Below are 19,186 nucleotides of genomic sequence, written 5' to 3'. Positions count from 1 at the left end.
AGTGGTGTTGTGATGTCATAAGACTGCGCCACACTCCTGCATCTGTTGTGATTCTGCTGAACAAAGGTTTGTGTTTTAAGCTTTTAAAGTGTTTAAATCAATGCTAACTGTTCAGGCAATTTTATAGTTTGAACAAGAAATGACTGTTTTGACTGTAATGAACTTAACATTATAATGCGTTATCTAACATTAATGAACTGTATTGTGTGTGAGTAAAGCTCATCCACACATGAGTAACAGAGAAGATGCATCTCATTTCTCTCTATATATCATATCTTTATACCGTGAATCAGTTTATCATAAACATGAACTCGGTCACTGGCGAGTAGAGATGAGAGAAACTGAGCTTTATGAAACTCAACACAGGGGTTTTCCTGGCTCAACATGAGGAGGAGGAGGTGGAGGTAAAATCCTGCTTCGCTCCGACCTGTGGCCATTTTCTGTGAGCTTTGTTCATTATATTCTTGTGATGAATTTAATCCTTTGTAAGTGATCATTTTCCAGTGTAAGATTACAGCTAACACCTTTAACTATTTAAGAATTGATTCAAGTAAACAATCTGGCCAAAGAAAAGGGTTTAAATGTATCATTCATATATTTCTACATCAGTATAGAATATCTTTGTCTGTGTTTGTGGAACTAATGGTCACTCTTTTATTTGTTAAACACAATCCAGAATCCACTAAGTACACTACTTCATTATAGAGAAAACAATCAATGAATAAAAATATATAATCATAAACTGGGCCGTTCCTAGGGTTGCCAACCGTTCCGTATAATACGGAATCGTCCCGTATTTAAGGCATCAATGATTATTTCTCTATTTAGAGGGCTTGCCTGAATATGGGACAAACTGCGTTCCGTATGGCTTTCATATCCCGTATTCAGGCATACGCTCTAAATTGAGAATGAATCATTCCTTTGAGACAAATCACTGTTTGATTTGCAAACATAGTCGTTCGCGGAAGGCTTTAAGACCTGCTCCCGCTTCACAGAGAGTGGCTCGCGCTAATGACAAATCCCTTTCACTGTTCGTGTTCTGATTGGCAAATCAGTTTGGGTGTATGCAAACAAAGTGATTATTGTGATTCAACGTGAGTCCAACATTCAACCAATAAAAAAAAACATGCACTCTCCTTGAGGGAAGACGTGATCAAAAAGAGAAGTCGTCTTTCACTATTGTAAGTTAATGTTGTTAAATAAGTATACAAGTTTTTTTTCTCTAAGTAACTTGTAGCGTATTCTTAACCTCATTATTGAAACACAAAATAACCAATAAAGTCTCAAGCACCAAAAGCAATCCTCTAAGTTCTCTTTAATCGAAATATATGCATTTTTATTTATTCATACATGGTTGCAACAACATTTAGTTCTAAATTTTAAGTGCCATTGTTTAAAAAAATATTTTATTGGCTGAGATTATTCCAATAAATTCCGTTCAGTTATTATGCTTTCAAATTTGTTTCTTCCTGAAAAAAAAAACCTTTTAAGTTTCAATCTTTTAAATAGAGGTGAAATTTAATATCCCTTGGTGTAAAAAATATTCAATAATTTGAGTATGGAGCCACAGTATATCTATGGGACTGAACCATATATGGCCTTTAAAATTAAGATAACAAAAGAAAAGTTTATTGAGAATGAGAATAAAGAAGGCTATTGCGATATATTTAATACTTTTAGAATTACATACACAATATTGATGGCACTCAGACAGGAATGTTCAATTGTGTTGATAGAACAAATCGAGATACATTTCTAGTTTCAACATTATTTGTTGTTCAGAAAATGTGTGACCATTGAACATGTGTACCAATTTACTCATGGAGCCACATTGAGATCCCAATATCTCTGGAAATTATTGGGCCTTAAAAAATTAAGAAAGTAAAAGGTGTTTTAAAAATTAGAATCTATTAAGATATTTTCAAAATGAGCTACAGGCGTGCAAACTTTGATCAAAAAACACAAGTGCTTTTCCCTTTTTTGAACTGTCACCGTTGGCATATAATGCAACAAAGATTGCTAAAGTCAACAGATTTCACTAATAGCCCTACCAATCTCTATGTAAAAATACAATAATGATGCTGCCATCTATCTAAAGTCATTTTACACCCCAGTGAAAATTGTCATTCTGGCCCCCACTACAAAATATTGATTTACTCAGTAAAATTTACTTTTTGTTCATTTATGTTTATCTTTCTTCAGAAACAAAATGAACAAAATCCGGGAAAGTTTCTGAAATGTGGTTGATTTTGACACAACCTTTTATACACACACTTAACTGAAGATACTGAAATGAAACAAACTGTGCGGTACAGTACAAATATTTTGAGTGTCCCTTATTTTCCTATAAAGAACCACGATTGTCCCTTATTTTCTTTTCCAGAAGTTGGCAACCCTAGCTGTTCCTGTTACAGTGACTTTTCTGTCTCTATGATTTACTCATTTACTACAATAATTGTTGTATTTAGAGTGTTTTTATGGGCAGTTTTATGACCGTTTTTGTCCTTTATCAGTGTCTGAACTAGAGCTGATTGAGACACACTCAGAGATTTAGTTTTGAGTGTTTACATTTCTGTTAATTCTTCTCATCTTAAACAGGACAAACACAGAAAAACTCCTGGTGAAGCGACTGAGATCCACGTGACACACTATCATATAGATGGCGTTTATTAAAGAGGAGAGTGAAGACGTGAAGATTGAAGAAACATTGAGAGTGAAACATGAAGATACTGAGGAACAAACAAAGATGGCGTTTATTAAAGAGGAGAGTGAAGACGTGAAGATTGAAGAAACATTGAGAGTGAAACATGAAGATACTGAAGAACAAACAAAGATGGCGTTTATTAAAGAGGAGAGTGAAGACGTGAAGGTTGAAGAAACCTTGACACATGGAGAAACTGAGGAACAAACAAAGATGGTGTTAATTAAAGAGGAGAGTGAAGACGTGAAGGTTGAAGAAACATTGAGAGTGAAACATGAAGATACTGAGGAACAAACAAAGATGGCGTTTATTAAAGAGGAGAGTGAAGACGTGAAGGTTGAAGAAACTTTGAGAGTGAAACATGAAAATACTGAGGAACAAACAAAGATGGCGTTTATTAAAGAGAGTGAAGACGTGAAGGTTGAAGAAACATTGAGAGTGAAACATGAAAATACTGAGGAACAAACAAAGATGGCGTTTATTAAAGAGGAGAGTGAAGACGTGAAGGTTGAAGAAACATTGACACATGGACAAACAAAGATGCAGTTTATTAAAGAGGAGAGTGAAGACATGAAGATTGAAGAAACATTGAGAGAGAAACATGAAGAAACTGAGGAACAAACAGGTTGGTTTCATTCTCAAAGCATTTGATCCTTATTCAAATGTCCAGCTCTACAGAAATGAGGGATATTTTTGAAATCTTACATTAAGTGGGTTGCCTCATGTGGACAGACATGTAGATATCACATGACCTGACAAATAGGGGTGGTTAATCTGTCTGATTTCCCGATTCGATTCGATTACGATTATTGAAGTCCCGATTCGATTACAGTCGATTTTCGATTATTAACGATTCTCGATTAGCGATTATTGATTTTCCATTTCACAACAGTAAACGAAAATACACTACAAAGTGATTGCAGTATAAAAAAAAATTCAGCTACTGAATTACTTAACTCTTTTATTGAGTAACAACAACTCAAAGCACTTGTCGTGTAGTGTCGTGTAGTTACACAGAAATGAATACATCACATTGTGTTGTGACTCATCAAGTTGAACTAAACAATAACAAATAAATGAAAGGCTTATTTCCTTTAGGAAGTAGATCAGAACCAACATACTGTAGAAATTGGACAATTTTCTTCTAGAAAGACAACGTGTTCAGGTGGAGGAAGACTGCAGGTTGCAGTCAAAACATGTCAAGGTAAAGAAGAAGTTTTTTCTCCAAACACCTTGTCTTTCTAGAAGAAAATTGTCCAATTTAATCATTAAGAAGACAAAATGAACATTTTTGAACAACTTACTGTAGCTTCAGCTTATATACTGTACTGTGTTTCCAGCATCAGTCCGGCTGTGTGTGTGTGTGTGTGTGAGATCCGCTCATCGCGTCCTCAGGATCGCCTTAATTCCCGCGAATGTGCGCGTCGATGTGTGTCGCGCTCCCTCATCTGAAGCGCTCATAAATCTGCGGATTGAAGGCGTTTATTCGGTGTTTGTGCGCGAATCTGAGCCGTGCTAACGCGCTAATGCTAATGTGCCTGAGCTCCAGAGGAGGCGAGGCGGGAGGATTTCTAGAGTGTTCCCTCAGAATCATCTCAGCATTAACGAGAGATTTACATTCATCTAATAAACACACACACACACACGGTGGTAGTGTCAGGTTTAGATAAATAAAAAAATCGATTTTTGAAAATTTAATGATCGATTCATGCTCGTCCATAACATACTCGCGATTAATCGATAATCGATTTTTTTCACCACCCCTACTGACAAATACTTATTATTACGACGTCACACATTAAATTAGGAAAAATATTAAGGAAGAGGCCTGAAAAAATATATTTTAAGGAACATAACCCAATATCTACTTTTTTTGTAAAGATTTATACATACAAGTGTTAAATATGTAAGTGCACTGGGAGTATCATCACACTCCCTTTCTTCCGAGGTCCGGATAGCCACTGGAGAGAAGCTGTCCCTTAGTCTTGTGGTCCTTGATCTTAAGGATCTGCACCGTCTGCCTGAGGGCAAAAGGTTAAACAGGTGGTTCCCTGGATGTGATATGTCTTGGTGATGTTGTTGGCCTTTGAGAGAGAGAGTGGGAGCAATGCTTTCCAGGGAGAGTAGCGAACAACCAGTGATTTTTTTGGGGGGGTTAGTATTAATATTAATTATTATCCTTTGGAGGGGTGCCTTGTCTGCTGCCATACAACTGGAGTACCACACTGAAATACACTTTTTAGAAGCAGATCTCCTAGAAGTGGTAAATGCCTCACTTCTTTCTGGCACCCTTCCAAAGTCCCTTAAAGCCGCAGTAGTTAAGCCTCTCCTGAAAAAGAGTAATCTGGATAACACCATATAGGCAAGATCATTGAAAAAGTTGTTTTCAATCAGCTGAACAAATTCTTCAAGCTCAAACGGATACTTTTGACAATTTTCAAATCTGGTTTCCGACCACATCACAGCACAGAGACAGCACTCATAAAGATAATAAATGATATTCACCTCAATACAGATACAGGTAAATTATCAGTGCTGGTACTACTCGACCTCAGGGTGGAAAACTGGGTCAGACTTTCTGGGATGGTCCTCAAATTGTTCAGGTCATACTTAGAAGGGAGAGGTTATTATATGAGTATAGGTGACCATAAGTCTGAGTGGACATCCATGACATGCGGAGTCCCACAAGGGTCAATTCTTGCACCACTCCTATTCAACCTGTATATGCTGCCACTCAGCCAAATAATGAGAGATAACCAAATTGCTTACCACAGCTATGCTGACGACACCCAGATCTACTTAGCCCTATCACCAAATGACTACGGCCCCATTGACTCCCTGTGCAAATGCATTGATGCATCTTCAGTTAAAGACAAAACTGAAGTCATTGCATTTGGAAACAAAGATGAAATTCTCGAGGTGAACGCCTACCTTGAAGCTAGGGGTCAAACAACTAAAGATCAAGTCAGGAATCTGGGTGTGATTTTGGAGTCAGACATGAGTTTCAGTAGTCATGTCAAAGCAATAATTAAATCAGCTTCCTATCATCTGAAAAATATCGCCAGAATTAGATGCTTTGTTTCCGGACAAGACCTAGAGAAACTCGTTCATGCTTTCATCACCAGCAGGGTGGACTATTGTAATAGTCTTCTCACCGGCCTTCCCAAAAAGACCATTAGACAGCTGCAGCTCATACAGAACGTTGCTGCCAGGATTATGAGCAGAACCAGAAAATATGACCATATCACACCAGTCCTCAGGTCTTTACACTGGCTTCCAGTTACATTTAGAATAGATTTTAAAGTATTATTACTGGTATATAAATCGCTTAATGGCCTAGGACCTAAATACATTGCAGATATGCTGATAGAATACAAACCCAACAGATCACTCAGATCATCAGGATCAAGTCTTTAGAAATACTAAGGGTTCACTCAAAGCAAGGAGAGTCTGCTTTTAGCTTTTATGCCAGCCGTAGCTGGAACGCAGCAGTGAAGAGTGATCTGATTTCCCCAAGTGGGGCAGAGGAACAGCCTTGTATGCATTATTAATTTTGAAGTACACATGATCCAGTATATTTTTCCCTCTAGTAGCACACTTGACATATTGGGTGAATTTAGGTAGTACTGTTTTCAGACACGTCTGATTAAAGTCCCCTGCTATCACCCACACAGGCCTATCAAGGTTTTAATTACTCTTCCCTTAAACCATGAACCACAAGGAGCTAAAGGATCCATGATAGCAACAAGGTCTCCCATGGTAAAGCTTTGTCGTCGTTTTATCCATTTCTGTCTCTCTTGAAGTAATGGTAAGTATTCCCTTGCCCATCTTTTCCAGAAGAGATCTGACAAGTATTGTACCCGTCTCCATCGCTTTTTGATGTACAAATCTCCCTCATCAAAAACTCCAGGAGTCATTACTGGTTTACTTGTATTACTTTAGAAGGAGAATATGAATAAGTGCTTCAAGATCATTCACATCGTCGGAGGCTTTTGTAATGTGACGGGAAAGACTGCTTCAATCTCACAGAGAAGAGTATGAAAGCTTTCATCAACCATAGATTGTTGTCTAAGGGTTGAATACAACACCTTTTCACAAGCCTCTCCCAAACTCCACCCATGTGAGACCTGGCAGGAGGGTTGAATATCTACTTAAGTTCTCTGGATGACAATGCACGTTGGCTCTTGTTATGGTCTAACCCAGTTACTGCTTCCCTCAGCTCTCGCTCAGTTCCCAAAAAATGTGTACCATTTATCTTATCTCAACTGGGCAACATGACCACAACAATACATAAACAGACGAATAGTATTAATACAGGAGTTTGTATTTACAGTATAAGCCATCTGCTTGCCATGCAGGTGAGAATTATCCTGTAGCGTTTAACAGTTCCTCGGCCTCCCTTGATTTCAATGGGCCCAAAGTAGTCAACTCCAACGTTTGTAAATGGGGGTAAATCAGGTAAAACTCTCTCTGCTGGCAAGTCAGACATTTTTTGCTCTCCAAGCTTTCCCTGAAGATGATGACATATGACACAGTGAGAGATTATTTTCCGACAAGCAGAATTAGCGTTAGTTATCCAGTAACGCTTACGGAGAAATGACAACATATAATTTCTTCCTGTGTGGCCCAGTTGCTGATGTACATACTTGAAGATAAGTTGAGAAACAGCCTGGTCCTTTGACAAGATAACTGGACGCCTTTCTTCCTCAGGCATGGCGACTTTAGCAAGTTTCCGTCGTACTCTCAAAAGACCATTGTCCAGCAATGGATCAAGCCAAAAGATGTCACTCTTTCTCTTGACAGTAGCTCCTGCCTTCAATGCAATAATCTCATCGGGAATCTCTCGCTGATAATACTGAATAATAGCGATTTCTGCTTACATGAGATCATCAGCAGTCAATGATTTGCCACCCATTTTGGCCTTCCTCTTTCGTATTTTATGAAATCTATTTGATTCAGTACCTGGAGCACTCTTTGCACAAGTAAATGCCGGTAAAGCCCTCCTTTGTTTCACAAACTGCATAAGCATCTCCTTGACCTTGAGCATCCATACGACAGAGGTTTTATTGCAAAATCAGAAAGTTTAGAATCAGAAAAGCTTAGAAACCGAAGGGTTGGAGAATTTGAAACCTGACAGACAAAGGCATGTGCTGTGCATTTCACTTTGATCTCTGGGTCATCTGGAGATATTGACAACAGATTCATGTTGGACTTGGGCCATGCTTCTTTCAAAAGAAAATCAGGTCCCTTAAGCCATCTCTTACATGCTAAAAATTCTTCAGCACAAAGTCCCCTAGATGTCTCATCAGCTGGATTTACACTTGACTTTATGTGCCCCCATTGCACAAAATCTGTTGAATCTCTTATGACAGCCACTCTATTTGCTACAAAGGTATGAAACCACTTCGTTTCATTTTGGATATATCTCGGTACAGTCGTGCTCTCTGTCCAGAACACAGATGAGTCCAAATCAATCTGCAACTCCCTTTTTAGCATTCTATCAACTCGTACAGCAAGAACCGCAGCCGTAAGATCCATCATCGGGATTGTCATCTGCTTTAATGGAGCAACTCTTGACTCTCCTAACATAAATGCAGTTGCAAAAATGGTATTCAAAAGACAAGGGTCAAAGTGTGCTTGTTGGTCTTTTGCAGTCCTCATTAATGCATAATTTGCACAACTGGGTGAGGATACAGCCCAAAAAATGATGTACTTTCATCCTATACTCCATAGCTATCTGTCTCACAGCACCACTAGGACACCACAAAAACTCTGGAAGTCCACGTTTCTGGGAAATCTTTACCTGATGAAACATGGCTTGTATATAGCTATCAAAGCGACAGGCTCCTGTCTAAACCTCGTAAGAACTCCCAACAGAGAGTTAGTGAGATAGGGGCCCTGCAGCAGCTGACCATTCAGAGAGGTTCCTTCAAACACTGAACCGCAATCCAACACTACTAAGTTTTTTTTTCCAGATGATATACACCATGGTGTGGTATGTACCAAACCTTACAATCTTCTCGGATCAACTTGTGAGGTGGTACTTCCTCAGGTGGTATTACATCAGACAGAAAGGATGTATACTCTTGCTGATATTCACGGTTTCTTTTAAACTTCCTTTGTAGACCCAGGACACGCTGTTGTTTGGCATGATGATATCAGGAGACTTAACAGGTAAGTCTATATAATAATGACCCTCTTCAAACTTGACTGTGGTTTCCATTATTTCCACAAACTGTTGGTTGTTTCTGGACATGGTAACATCATCATCTGACAGTTTCTCATTCAAATCATGATTATATCAACATATCAACAGATCCTCCAGCCTGGCAACTGAGATCCAATTGGCAGTGACTACAGGACAGCCAGTCATTCCTTTTCAACTATTACCACCTCTTAGTGGCCCATTCACAACCCACCCCAATAGAGTCTTGTCAGCATAGGGTCCTCGCACTTGACTGTTAATGACTTCCCTCTGTTTCAAGATTTGATGCATTGAGACCAATCAACAGTTCAACCTCTGCATTAATACTGGTAGTTCTGATACTCTCCAGATATGGATAATCATTACAGTCATTCTGAGTGAGAATGCTATTCTTGCTCACCGGCATTGATTCTTGAATATACTGACCTTTCTTGGCCTAAAGTACGGAGCAGTATACTTGTTCCTGTAAGATTCAGTTTTCACATAAGATGTTCAATGCAGAAACTGGCTGAACTTCCAGGATCCAAAAACGCATAGGTGTTGACAATCATGGTACCTGACTTTGCCTTGACTTGTACTGGAATGATGGACAGAACACACTCTTCATTCCCGGCCCCAAGTTGACCACAAGCAGGTAAAGTGACAAGAGCTTTTTTACTGTCAATGGTGATGGTTTGCTTTTGGTTTCTATGTGAAGCAAGGAGGGATGCATTTGATTGCAGACTTCACAGATTAATGGGTTTCTGCAGTCTTTACTTACATGCCCAGTCTTCAAGCAGCCAAAACAGAATCTATTTTCTTTCTCTGTGTGTCATGTTCTTCAGACGAGAACACCTTTTCAATGAATGGCAGCCATTACAGACAATACACATTTTAGAAGTTAACTCACCAGCGTTTTATAGTGCTTTGAAGATTTCTCCCCATTTAACATTGTTCAGTGCAAGACTCTGCAATACATCTAGTAAGCAATCCACACTCCAGTAGTAGTCACTCACTCTGCCATATGCGTGAGCCGAAACCCTTTCCATTTACAGAATTCCTCCATGCATTCCAATGCACAAGAAAACTATTCCAAACGATATCCTCTTAGTCCAAGAAGGTTCTTACTTTTGTAATGGCTTTCCTATAAGCCACGGACAGGTGGTAAGATGTTCTTGACTCATGATTTGGAATAAACAATGTCCACACAGCAAAATTTATTTGCTTTTCTGTTTCTTTTCACTTGTTGTCAATTTACTCAAATGTATAGGCTGTTGTTACAGAGTTTAAAGCTGTGATTCTATTGTAAGAACCATATGTTCCCGCCACCTGTCCCTACTGATACAACCCGCAGAAAGTTTAAATATCATGTGATATTACTGGTGACCCCACCTACACCACTGATGCACACTGCCATCTAGTGGTTGAAACAGATTGTTACATTTGGCTCCTATAAGCATCTTGTACTCCTTTAATTTAGAGGGAGTGTAGCTGAAGCTTGACTTCACAAAATTAAATCGCAAATCGGATCGCAATCGTAAAATCTGTCAGAAAAATCGCAATGAGGTATTTTCCACAAATCGCAAAGCCCTCTATTCCAAACCACTTCAATAACAAATGTGGCAGTTTCCTGAAAACAACATAGAATCCAAACATTTTTTGGAGGTTTTCCTAAAGAAATGTAACCCCTCTTTCTGTAGCTTACTAGGTATAGGATGTAGCATAGATGTTTTTTGTTTTGAAGCCTCAAATATTTTTGTTTTTTGTGCCATTATATTGGGGCTAACTTGTTTTTGTCTCTTTTAGATCTGATGGCACTGAAAGTGAAGAGTCAAGAACTAAATGACATGGAAGAGAAAGATCCATATGGGCAAAATCATGATTTCATAACTGGAGAAAAATCTTTTAGTTGCTCAAAGACTGAAAAGATTTCCTCACAAACAATCACTCAAAAGCCTGGAAAGAGTTTAATTGAAAAACAACACCTTAAAGTCCACAGGAAAATTCACACTGGAGAGAAGCCTTACATTTGCCCACATTGTGGAAAGAGTTTAATTTATAAAGGAAACCTTGAGGAACACATGAGAATTCACACTGGAGAGAAGCCTTACACCTGCCAACAGTGTGGAAAGAGTTTTGCTCGAAAAGGGGGTCTTAAAGGCCACATGAGAGTTCACACTGGAGAGAAGCCTTACACATGCCAACAATGTGGAAAGAGTTTCAATCAAAAAGTGAGTCTTAAAGGCCACATGAGAGTTCACACTGGAGAGAAGCCTTACATCTGCCAAGAGTGTGGAAAGAGTTTCAATCAAAAAGGGCATCTTAAAGCCCACATGAGAATACACACTGGAGAGAAGCCTTACACCTGCCAACAGTGTGGAAAGAGTTTCACTCATAAAAGAAGCTTTAAGCAACACATGAAAATTCACACTGGAGAGAAGCCTTACACCTGCCAAGAGTGTGGAAATAGTTTCACTCAAAAAGGGCATCTTAAAGCCCACATGAGAATTCACACTGGAGAGAAGCCTTACACCTGCCAACAGTGTGGAAAGAGTTTCGCTTATAAAGGAAGCTTTAAGCAACACATGAAAATTCACACTGGAGAGAAGCCTTACACCTGCCAACAGTGTGGAAAGAGTTACACTAAAAAAAGAAGCTTTAAGCAACACATGAAAATTCACACTGGAGAGAAGCCTTAAATCTGCCAACCGTGTGGAAAGAGTTTCACTCAAACAGAGAAACTTAAAGCCCAAATGAGAATTCACACTGGAGAGAAGCCTTACACCCGTTAAGAGGTAATGACCCCTTCCTGTTCCAACATGACTGCGCACCAATGCACAAAGCAAGGTCCATAAAGACATGGATGATTGAGTTTGGTGTGGAGGAACTCTACTGGCCTGCACAGAGTCCTGACCTCAACCCGATAGAACACCTTTGGGATGAATTCAAGTGGAGACTGAGAGCCAGGCCTTCTCGTCCAACATCAGTGCCTGACCTCACAAATGTGCTTCTAGAAAAATGGTAAAAAATTCCTATAAACACACTCCTAAACCTTGTGGAAAGCCTTCCCAGAAGAGTTGAAGCTGTTATAGCTTCATATTAAACCCTACGGATTAAGAATGGGATGGCATGTAAAGGCAGGCGTCCCAAAACTTTTGGCAATATAGTGTATTTTTAATCTGAATGCTTGAGAGTTTCACTCTCGCATCCTGGGTAGTTTGGACTTGCCCAGTTTGATTCAGCAGAACATACTCCCGAGGACAGGAGGACACAGTCCAGTAATTCTGCATATGAAACTGCATTCTTGATGCCGTCACTCAGCTCACTCTGGCTACTCACAGTTATCTGTATGTATATTTTAGACAACAATAAAACTAAAAAAAATTTAAAACACAACTCTGCCTCTTCGTTTTCATTTTAAGAATCTTACACATTAATAGCCACACAAATGTGGTCCAGGCAAAGCATACATTGATTATCGTTACTGCATGTATATTTAAACCAAAATGAAATATAAAACTCAACCGATTAATATGTTGTTCAGGCAATATGTGAATATGTACTATAAACAATAAACCACAGATTTGAGCTTTAAAAAACTACTTTCTCACTTGAAAAACTCTTTAAACTAAATTTGGTTAGTGTGAGATGCATTCTGGGATACCTGGCTGGGATACAATGTTTGTATTTCTGAGGCTCTGAAGAAGGCCTGCAGCTGTCACCTGTGGCCAAGAACAGTGGTGAATGATACTATATTTATATTGTCATTGATATTATCACAATCAGAAAATATAGTTTTTAGTCCATATTGCCCATCCCTACCTCACAACAGAAATAAACCTTAGATATCACATGAACATGTGGTCAGTGTGGAAAGAGTTTCAAACTGAAAGGAACCCTTAATTACCATGTGATTTTTATCGTTTGTTTGAGGGAGTATTTTTATTGTCTCTTCAGGATTTCCTGAGGATTAGCTTGCACTCTGGTTAGTTAGAGTGTTTCAGCTGGGCTGCGCGTGAGCGGTCCTTCCATCAGAACACTATTTGTTGTTTTGTTGATTTCTTTGTATTTTGTTTGGAGTTTTGGAAGGAAATCCTGGGTGGGGGTATGCTTCTCGCGCAGCTGAACTCATTTGGAGAACCGCTGTTACGAGGTTTAGCGTTTCAAGTCGCCTCGAGCCCAGCAGTCCTTTGAAGAGTAGTTAGGATAGTTTCAACAAGCAGGTATATCGGAGATGTAAAGCCAATGGAAATCCTGGTGAGTACTCTATTTGCTCCCTGTTTATCGTTTAAATTGTTTATAAAGAGAGCATGTTTTTGTGTGTCGGTATTATGTGTTAGCTATGCAAAACTTGGTTTTGTTTACACAATCTTATGTTAGGGACAACAGCAGGTTATAGATGATTAGTGAATCGGGTTGAAATCACTGTTGTAGCCTATTGAGTATGACTGATTGTTTACTATTTGTAAATTAACACTGCATCGCTGGGTAATGTGGGTTGTATAAATTCCTTCTTGGCAGAATTGTATTGAAACAGTGACTTTATGGCCTGTGGAGATTAAGTTGAATGATTAAACTAAATTTGGTTTTGAGAGTGTTCATTCATCTTATGTGTTTCTAGTGGTGTTTAGTGGATTATTGAGCTAGGCTGTATGAAATGGTATGTCAATATGGGTAATATTCAGGGCCGTGCACAGACATTTTGAGGGGCAGTGGCCCAAACCAAAAAAAAGGGGCACTGGGGTGGGGTGGCATTGGGGGCGAGGATTGGGTGCTTGTCCATACAAATTTTCCATCTTACTCTTACTAGTCAGTCAAAACAGTTTTGATCTAATTTTGTGTCTATCGAAAATAGTGATATATGACATTGTATTATGTTGAATATCAAAGTTGTGGTGTCTATTTGTTAAGGAAGGATTTGTGGACACAATGTTTTTGGCTTTGTGGAGTAGCCTAAATGTTATAGCTTTTATTTTTTTTTAAATAGATAAAATTAGACTCTTGAGGTAAGATGACCCAGCCATATTTGGCACAGAAGGCCCCAAGTGGCATGTTGTTACTGGTGTTATTGTTTTTAAATATAATACTTATTGTAATTAACGGGGCTATTATTTAATATTTTCAGGAATTAGATGTACATTTCAGGCATCTTCACTTTCATTAAAACCTATAGGTTAATTGAGTGATTTCTATTATGAGAAAATATATTAGGCCTATGTTTTTTTATTTTTTATTATGACATCTTCAATTAAAATATGGGCAATTAAATAAGTAAATATTGATATGCTTATACTTAAGTCATAAAAAATTACCTTTCAGATGATTATCTTTTACTGGGATTCAGATTTTTCTGTTATCAGTTATTCAATTATCCTTTTCTAAATGGTCAAAATAAAATTAAGTACAATATTTTTAGTATTTTACATTATGACATGTAAGATATAGCCTCAATAGTAATAAGAATTATATCAAAAGTAATTTATACATTCTGTAACAGTTTATGGGCTCTACAGTTAGTGGCTCTAGCCACCGGGCCACTCCCCTGTGCATGGCCCTGGTAATATTGAATAATCATTTCAGTCTAGGATGTTTTCTGGCACTACTTTTTTTAAGGGAGGTTTATTGAGGTCAATTTATTAACTAATCTTCATTGTAATTTGTATGCTAGTTCAAAATGGTTTCCAATGAGGAATCGAATGTAGAGCTTTCTGAAAAGTTTCTAGATAGGTGCACCAAAGAACAACTTTTAGAACTTGCAGAGAGTCATGCTTTTATTTTGACTAGTAATGATAAGAAGTGCAAGGAAGATTTGTTAAGGGCTGTTAAAAGCCAGTTGATAGCCAAAGGAATTCTTGTTATAGGAGATGAGACTTTTGGTAAGGCTCTGTCTCCAAGTGTAGAGAGAGATGTACTGTCAAAAGAAAAACAAACAGTTTGAAATGGAGAGACTATCGTTTGAGGTACTCAAGCATTAAAAGATAAGGAATGGGAAAAATGAGTTCAGTTAAAAAAATTGGAGCTTGAACAGGAGTGTGAGCGTATTGCACGTGAGAGTGAACGTGAACGAAGGCAGTGTGAGGTGAGAAAGCAAAAGCTTGAACTGGAAGTTAAGAAAGCTGAAGCTTCTAAACCTGTTCCGGTTGTGCAGACTTCTTTTGATGGTGGTCGAAACATTAAGATGGTTCGGTAACACTTTAGAATAATGGTCATTAGTTAACATTAGTTAATGTATTAACTAACATGAACTAACCATGAGCAGTACATTTGTTACTGTATTTGTTCATCTTTGTTAACATTATCTAATATAAATACAGCTGTTCATGGTTTGTTCACGTTAGTTCAACAGTGCATTAACTAATGTTAATAAGATTTTAATAATGTATTAGTAAATGTTGAAATTAACATTAACAAAGATAAATAAATGCTTTATAAGTGCAGTTCATTATTAGTTCATGTTAACTAATGTAGTTAACTAATGTTATCTAATGACCATTATTCTAAAGTGTTACCGATGGTTCTTCCATTCTGTGAATGTGATATAGACAGGTATTTTGCTCATTTTGAATGAGTTGCTTCTTCTCTGAAATGGCCAGAAGAAGTCTGGACTTTACTTTTACAGTGTGTTTTGACAGGGAAGGCTCAGGAAGTGTTTTCTTCTCTTTCTGAAGAGAAGTCAAAAGCGTATGAGTTGGTGCCCGAGGCTTATCACCAACGATTTCGGGGTTACAAAAAACTTGAAAAACAAACGTATGTTGAATTTGCTCGGGAAAAAGAGATTATGTTTACAAGATGGTGTCAGTCTCAGAAAGTAGAAACTTTGAACCATGAATTCTGAACCCAGAATTCAGCGTATCATGATGAAATTACAAAAATATGATCTTCATCTAGTGCAGTGCTTCCCAAACTGTGGGCCGCGGCCCCCCGGTGGGCCGTAGTGGTATTGCAGGGAGGCCGTGGCTAGGTTAAATTAAAATATTAAAATAATTAAAATGTTCTAATTGTTCTAAAATGTGATTTTTTCCCCCCTCCTTATTACAAAAATATAAAACATATAAAATAAAAAAAATTCAATTAAGCCTGTTAGGTCGATTATTAATGGAATTTGGTTGTTATGACCGATCATGCTCAATTGCGCCGAATCAGGGACAGTTGCGTTCAGTCTGTGTTTACAGTTGGTGCGAAAAATAATGCACTGTATCTAAAGATTCTAGTCTTAGAATTTAAGAACCAGCTGTAGCTAGTCGTCCTCACAAAGATTTTATGTTTAATATTTGCGACTGGTGCAATCATGCTGAGGAGATGCGTTCCCTGTAAAACATAATTCTTGTAATTTTATCAAACACAATCTTTTTTTATGTTTCTTTTGTATTTATTCACAAGTTAACTATTTTCGGCTTTTCATTTTGAGCTGCAGACGGAAAAACGTGAAACTGCATTTTGTAAAAAATCAGAATAAGCAGTGATTTTATTTTAAAAATAGAAATAAAGAGCGTTTTTAAATTGGTAATATGAAAGCTCTCGTGCGGACCTGGGAGCGCACCAGGGTACCAAACCCGAGAGGAGGTGCTCTGAGTTTGGTTGCCCTGATTGTTCTCGTAATGCGCAAATACACTGCAGGCTCGCACTCGCTCGTATCCAGAGGTTAAATTGGGCCGGAGCGCAGCTCCAGCCTCCTCAGGTCCACAACACACCCTGCTGGAGCTCAGCTCCGTCTCCTTCAGCACGAAATATTGTTATTAGACTTTAATTATTGTTCGTCTCCTGGCAAATACAGGCTGCATGGAATTATCAGACGTCATAATGCATTAATCGCTGCATTCTCTGGTTCAGCACCGCGCCCACAGCCATCAAGGTAAAACCGTCACAACTCTAACAGTGAGTTACCATGGAAATCCGCGAATGGCTAGAGCAGCGGCCGGGAACCTCTCTCACACTTTACCAACATATCTAACATTTACTAACATGATCGATAAAAAGATTAGACACACACATCAACAGAGATCCGTTCTCTGCAGAAAAAAGCAGCCAATTACAATTCCCTTGTTGTACAGCCTACCGAAGTTAATGACAAGTTTATCATAATAATATTCAAGTTGTGTGTTCAGTGCTGCTCGCGAGTGTCACGATAAAATAAATAATATAAGCATGATAAGTCAAGAAAGACGACTGAATTACTGACAGGATGCTGTGCGCGCACTCCGAGCGCAACACGGACAAATGGACAAGCATACCAGCCTTTGTCTTCGGTTGCGTGCCTAAAAAGGCCATATAAACACAGAAATATATTAATATGACAAGTCGAGTATTCACATAAACTTAGTAGATGTAAGCACTGGGCGTTCACACACACAAATAGTTTTATATAATTTTTTACTGTGGCTCTTTTGGAAAAATACATTTACCAAAAATGAAAAAAAATGGCTCTTTGGTCAAAAAAAGTTCCCAACCCTTTTCAGGGACGCAGACGAAAATGAAAAGACTACAGTCACAGCTCATCTTTAGGGCGGTATTGTCAAATAATCTACTGCCCACTGACATGGTTTTGAAAGCTATTTATTATAAATTTGGCCTTCAAACTTATTAAAAATGCACATATGTAGATCAGAGAAATCTAAATTTTCTCGGGGGAGCATTCCCCCAAACCCCCCTAACTACCTCAAATTTGGGACCTCGCTGATTTAACCCTTAATCGTCCCTTGGGGTCCAGCTGACCCCACTGGACTTTTCCTCCATTTTTTAAAAGTGTTCCCTTCATCTCAGGGCCATGAGACTCGGTGACTTTTACTAAATAATCTATCTAAACATGCACAAAAAATCTGGGCTTGATTTGGTTGTTCTAAGGGTGTGTAAAAAAAAAGTTACCGTTTAAGTCCCTCGGGGTCAGATTGACCCCACATTGAAAATGAATGGGAAAGTGTAAAAAATGAAAAAAATTCACTTTTTTGTCAATTTTTTTTTACTAAATCCAGTATAAATCTGAAAATTTCCACATTTATATCAAGGTCTGGTCCTAGAGCATAAACACAAAGTAGAACGAACTTTCTATCTCATACACACACACGTACACACACACACAAACACACACATGTGTGTGACTGCAACAGAGAGTATTTTTATTGAAATTGGCAAATAAAATCAACAAAACTGGCATAAATCTGAAAGATTTTCATACATAAATGAAGTACTAATACTAGAGCACAAATGCAATATGGAACAAGCATGTTCACTCACACGCACACACACACAAACACAAACACAGGTGTCTGGAGCATTTTTTTGGATTTTGGCAATGAATGGGAAAATGTAAAAAATGCTTTTTTTTTCACTTTGTTTGTAAAAAAAAATCAACTAAATCCAGTATAAATCTGAAAATGTCTACATTTATATCAAGATCTGGTCCTAGAGCATAAACACAAAGTGGAACGAACTTTCTGTCTCATACACACACGCACACACACACACACACAAACACACACGTGTGTGACTGCAGCAGAGAGCATTTTTATAGAAACTGGCAAATAAAATCAACAAAACTGGCATAAATCTGAAAAAATTCCATACATAAATGAAGGACAAATACTAGAGCACAAATGCAACATGGAACAATCATGAGAAAGAGAGGGAAAAGGGCAAATAAAAGAAAGATGAAAGGCAGCTTAACTTTTGCATAACTTCCCTATGGACCTCTATTGGATAATGTGGTCATTGCACTCTCTTTCTCTTTAACTATAATTCCTAAAGTTTTTCCACAAACCTACAGTTGACGGTATTCTATCCCTAACACATAGAGCAATGTCCAAAAACTATTTATATTTATTTAAGATCATCATTCAAGTGATTTTTTCATAAAAAAATAATTTTTAATGAGCTAATTTATGACATAGTTAGGTATTTGTGCAGCAAATAGGTAAAAAACTACCAAATACCCACAAAAACACAGCATAAATGTATAGTTGAGAAGTAAATAAAAAAAATGATATATAGTTTTCCATGTAAAAAAATTATATTTCCTTATGCAATCGCTCTGTAAAAGTTTGGGGTCTATCTGACCCCAAGGGACTCAAACGTAAACCCTACTTGAGGGGCGATTAAGGGTTAAAAAACCCTGCCTATGGCCCTAAGTGAACTGTAAAGCACTTCTCTTTGTTTGAATAACTACTCAACCCTACCTTACACATTAATACTGGAAAAAGAGCCCTTTTGGTGTAAAAACACTAAGTCTTTTTCCGGCGCGATTTTGACACAAAATTAATAGCCTAAAATAGTTAACTTGTGAATTAATAAAAAAGAAACATAAAAAA

At 38.0% G+C, this 19,186-nt stretch overlaps 1 protein-coding gene across 1 annotated transcript; it reads left to right on the top strand.

The window, feature by feature from the left end:
* LOC307126658 (uncharacterized protein) lies at positions 1-12,249 on the top strand. Its single transcript, XM_079817293.1, has 3 exons — positions 1-66; positions 2,599-3,326; positions 10,692-12,249. Exons 2-3 carry the CDS (start codon positions 2,660-2,662, stop codon positions 11,582-11,584), a joined length of 1,560 nt encoding a protein of 519 aa, XP_079673419.1. The 5' UTR covers positions 1-66; positions 2,599-2,659; the 3' UTR covers positions 11,585-12,249.
* Positions 12,250-19,186: the final 6,937 nt, after the last annotated feature.

Source organism: Gobio gobio (genome assembly GCF_949357685.1).
Source record: "Gobio gobio genome assembly, chromosome: 5".
NCBI classification, from domain to species: domain Eukaryota; kingdom Metazoa; phylum Chordata; class Actinopteri; order Cypriniformes; family Gobionidae; genus Gobio; species Gobio gobio.
This window is presented reverse-complemented; position numbering and strand designations above follow the sequence as displayed.

What these genes read in the sequence shown, in the direction of transcription:
- LOC307126658 (XM_079817293.1), top strand. Translation starts at nt 2,660, where the DNA reads ATGGCGTTTATTAAAGAGGAGAGTGAAGACGTGAAGATTGAAGAAACA. An exon ending in AGAAACTGAGGAACAAACAG is followed by an intron (nt 3,327 to 10,691) that starts GTTGGTTTCATT and finishes TGTCTCTTTTAG; the next exon opens with ATCTGATGGCACTGAAAGTG.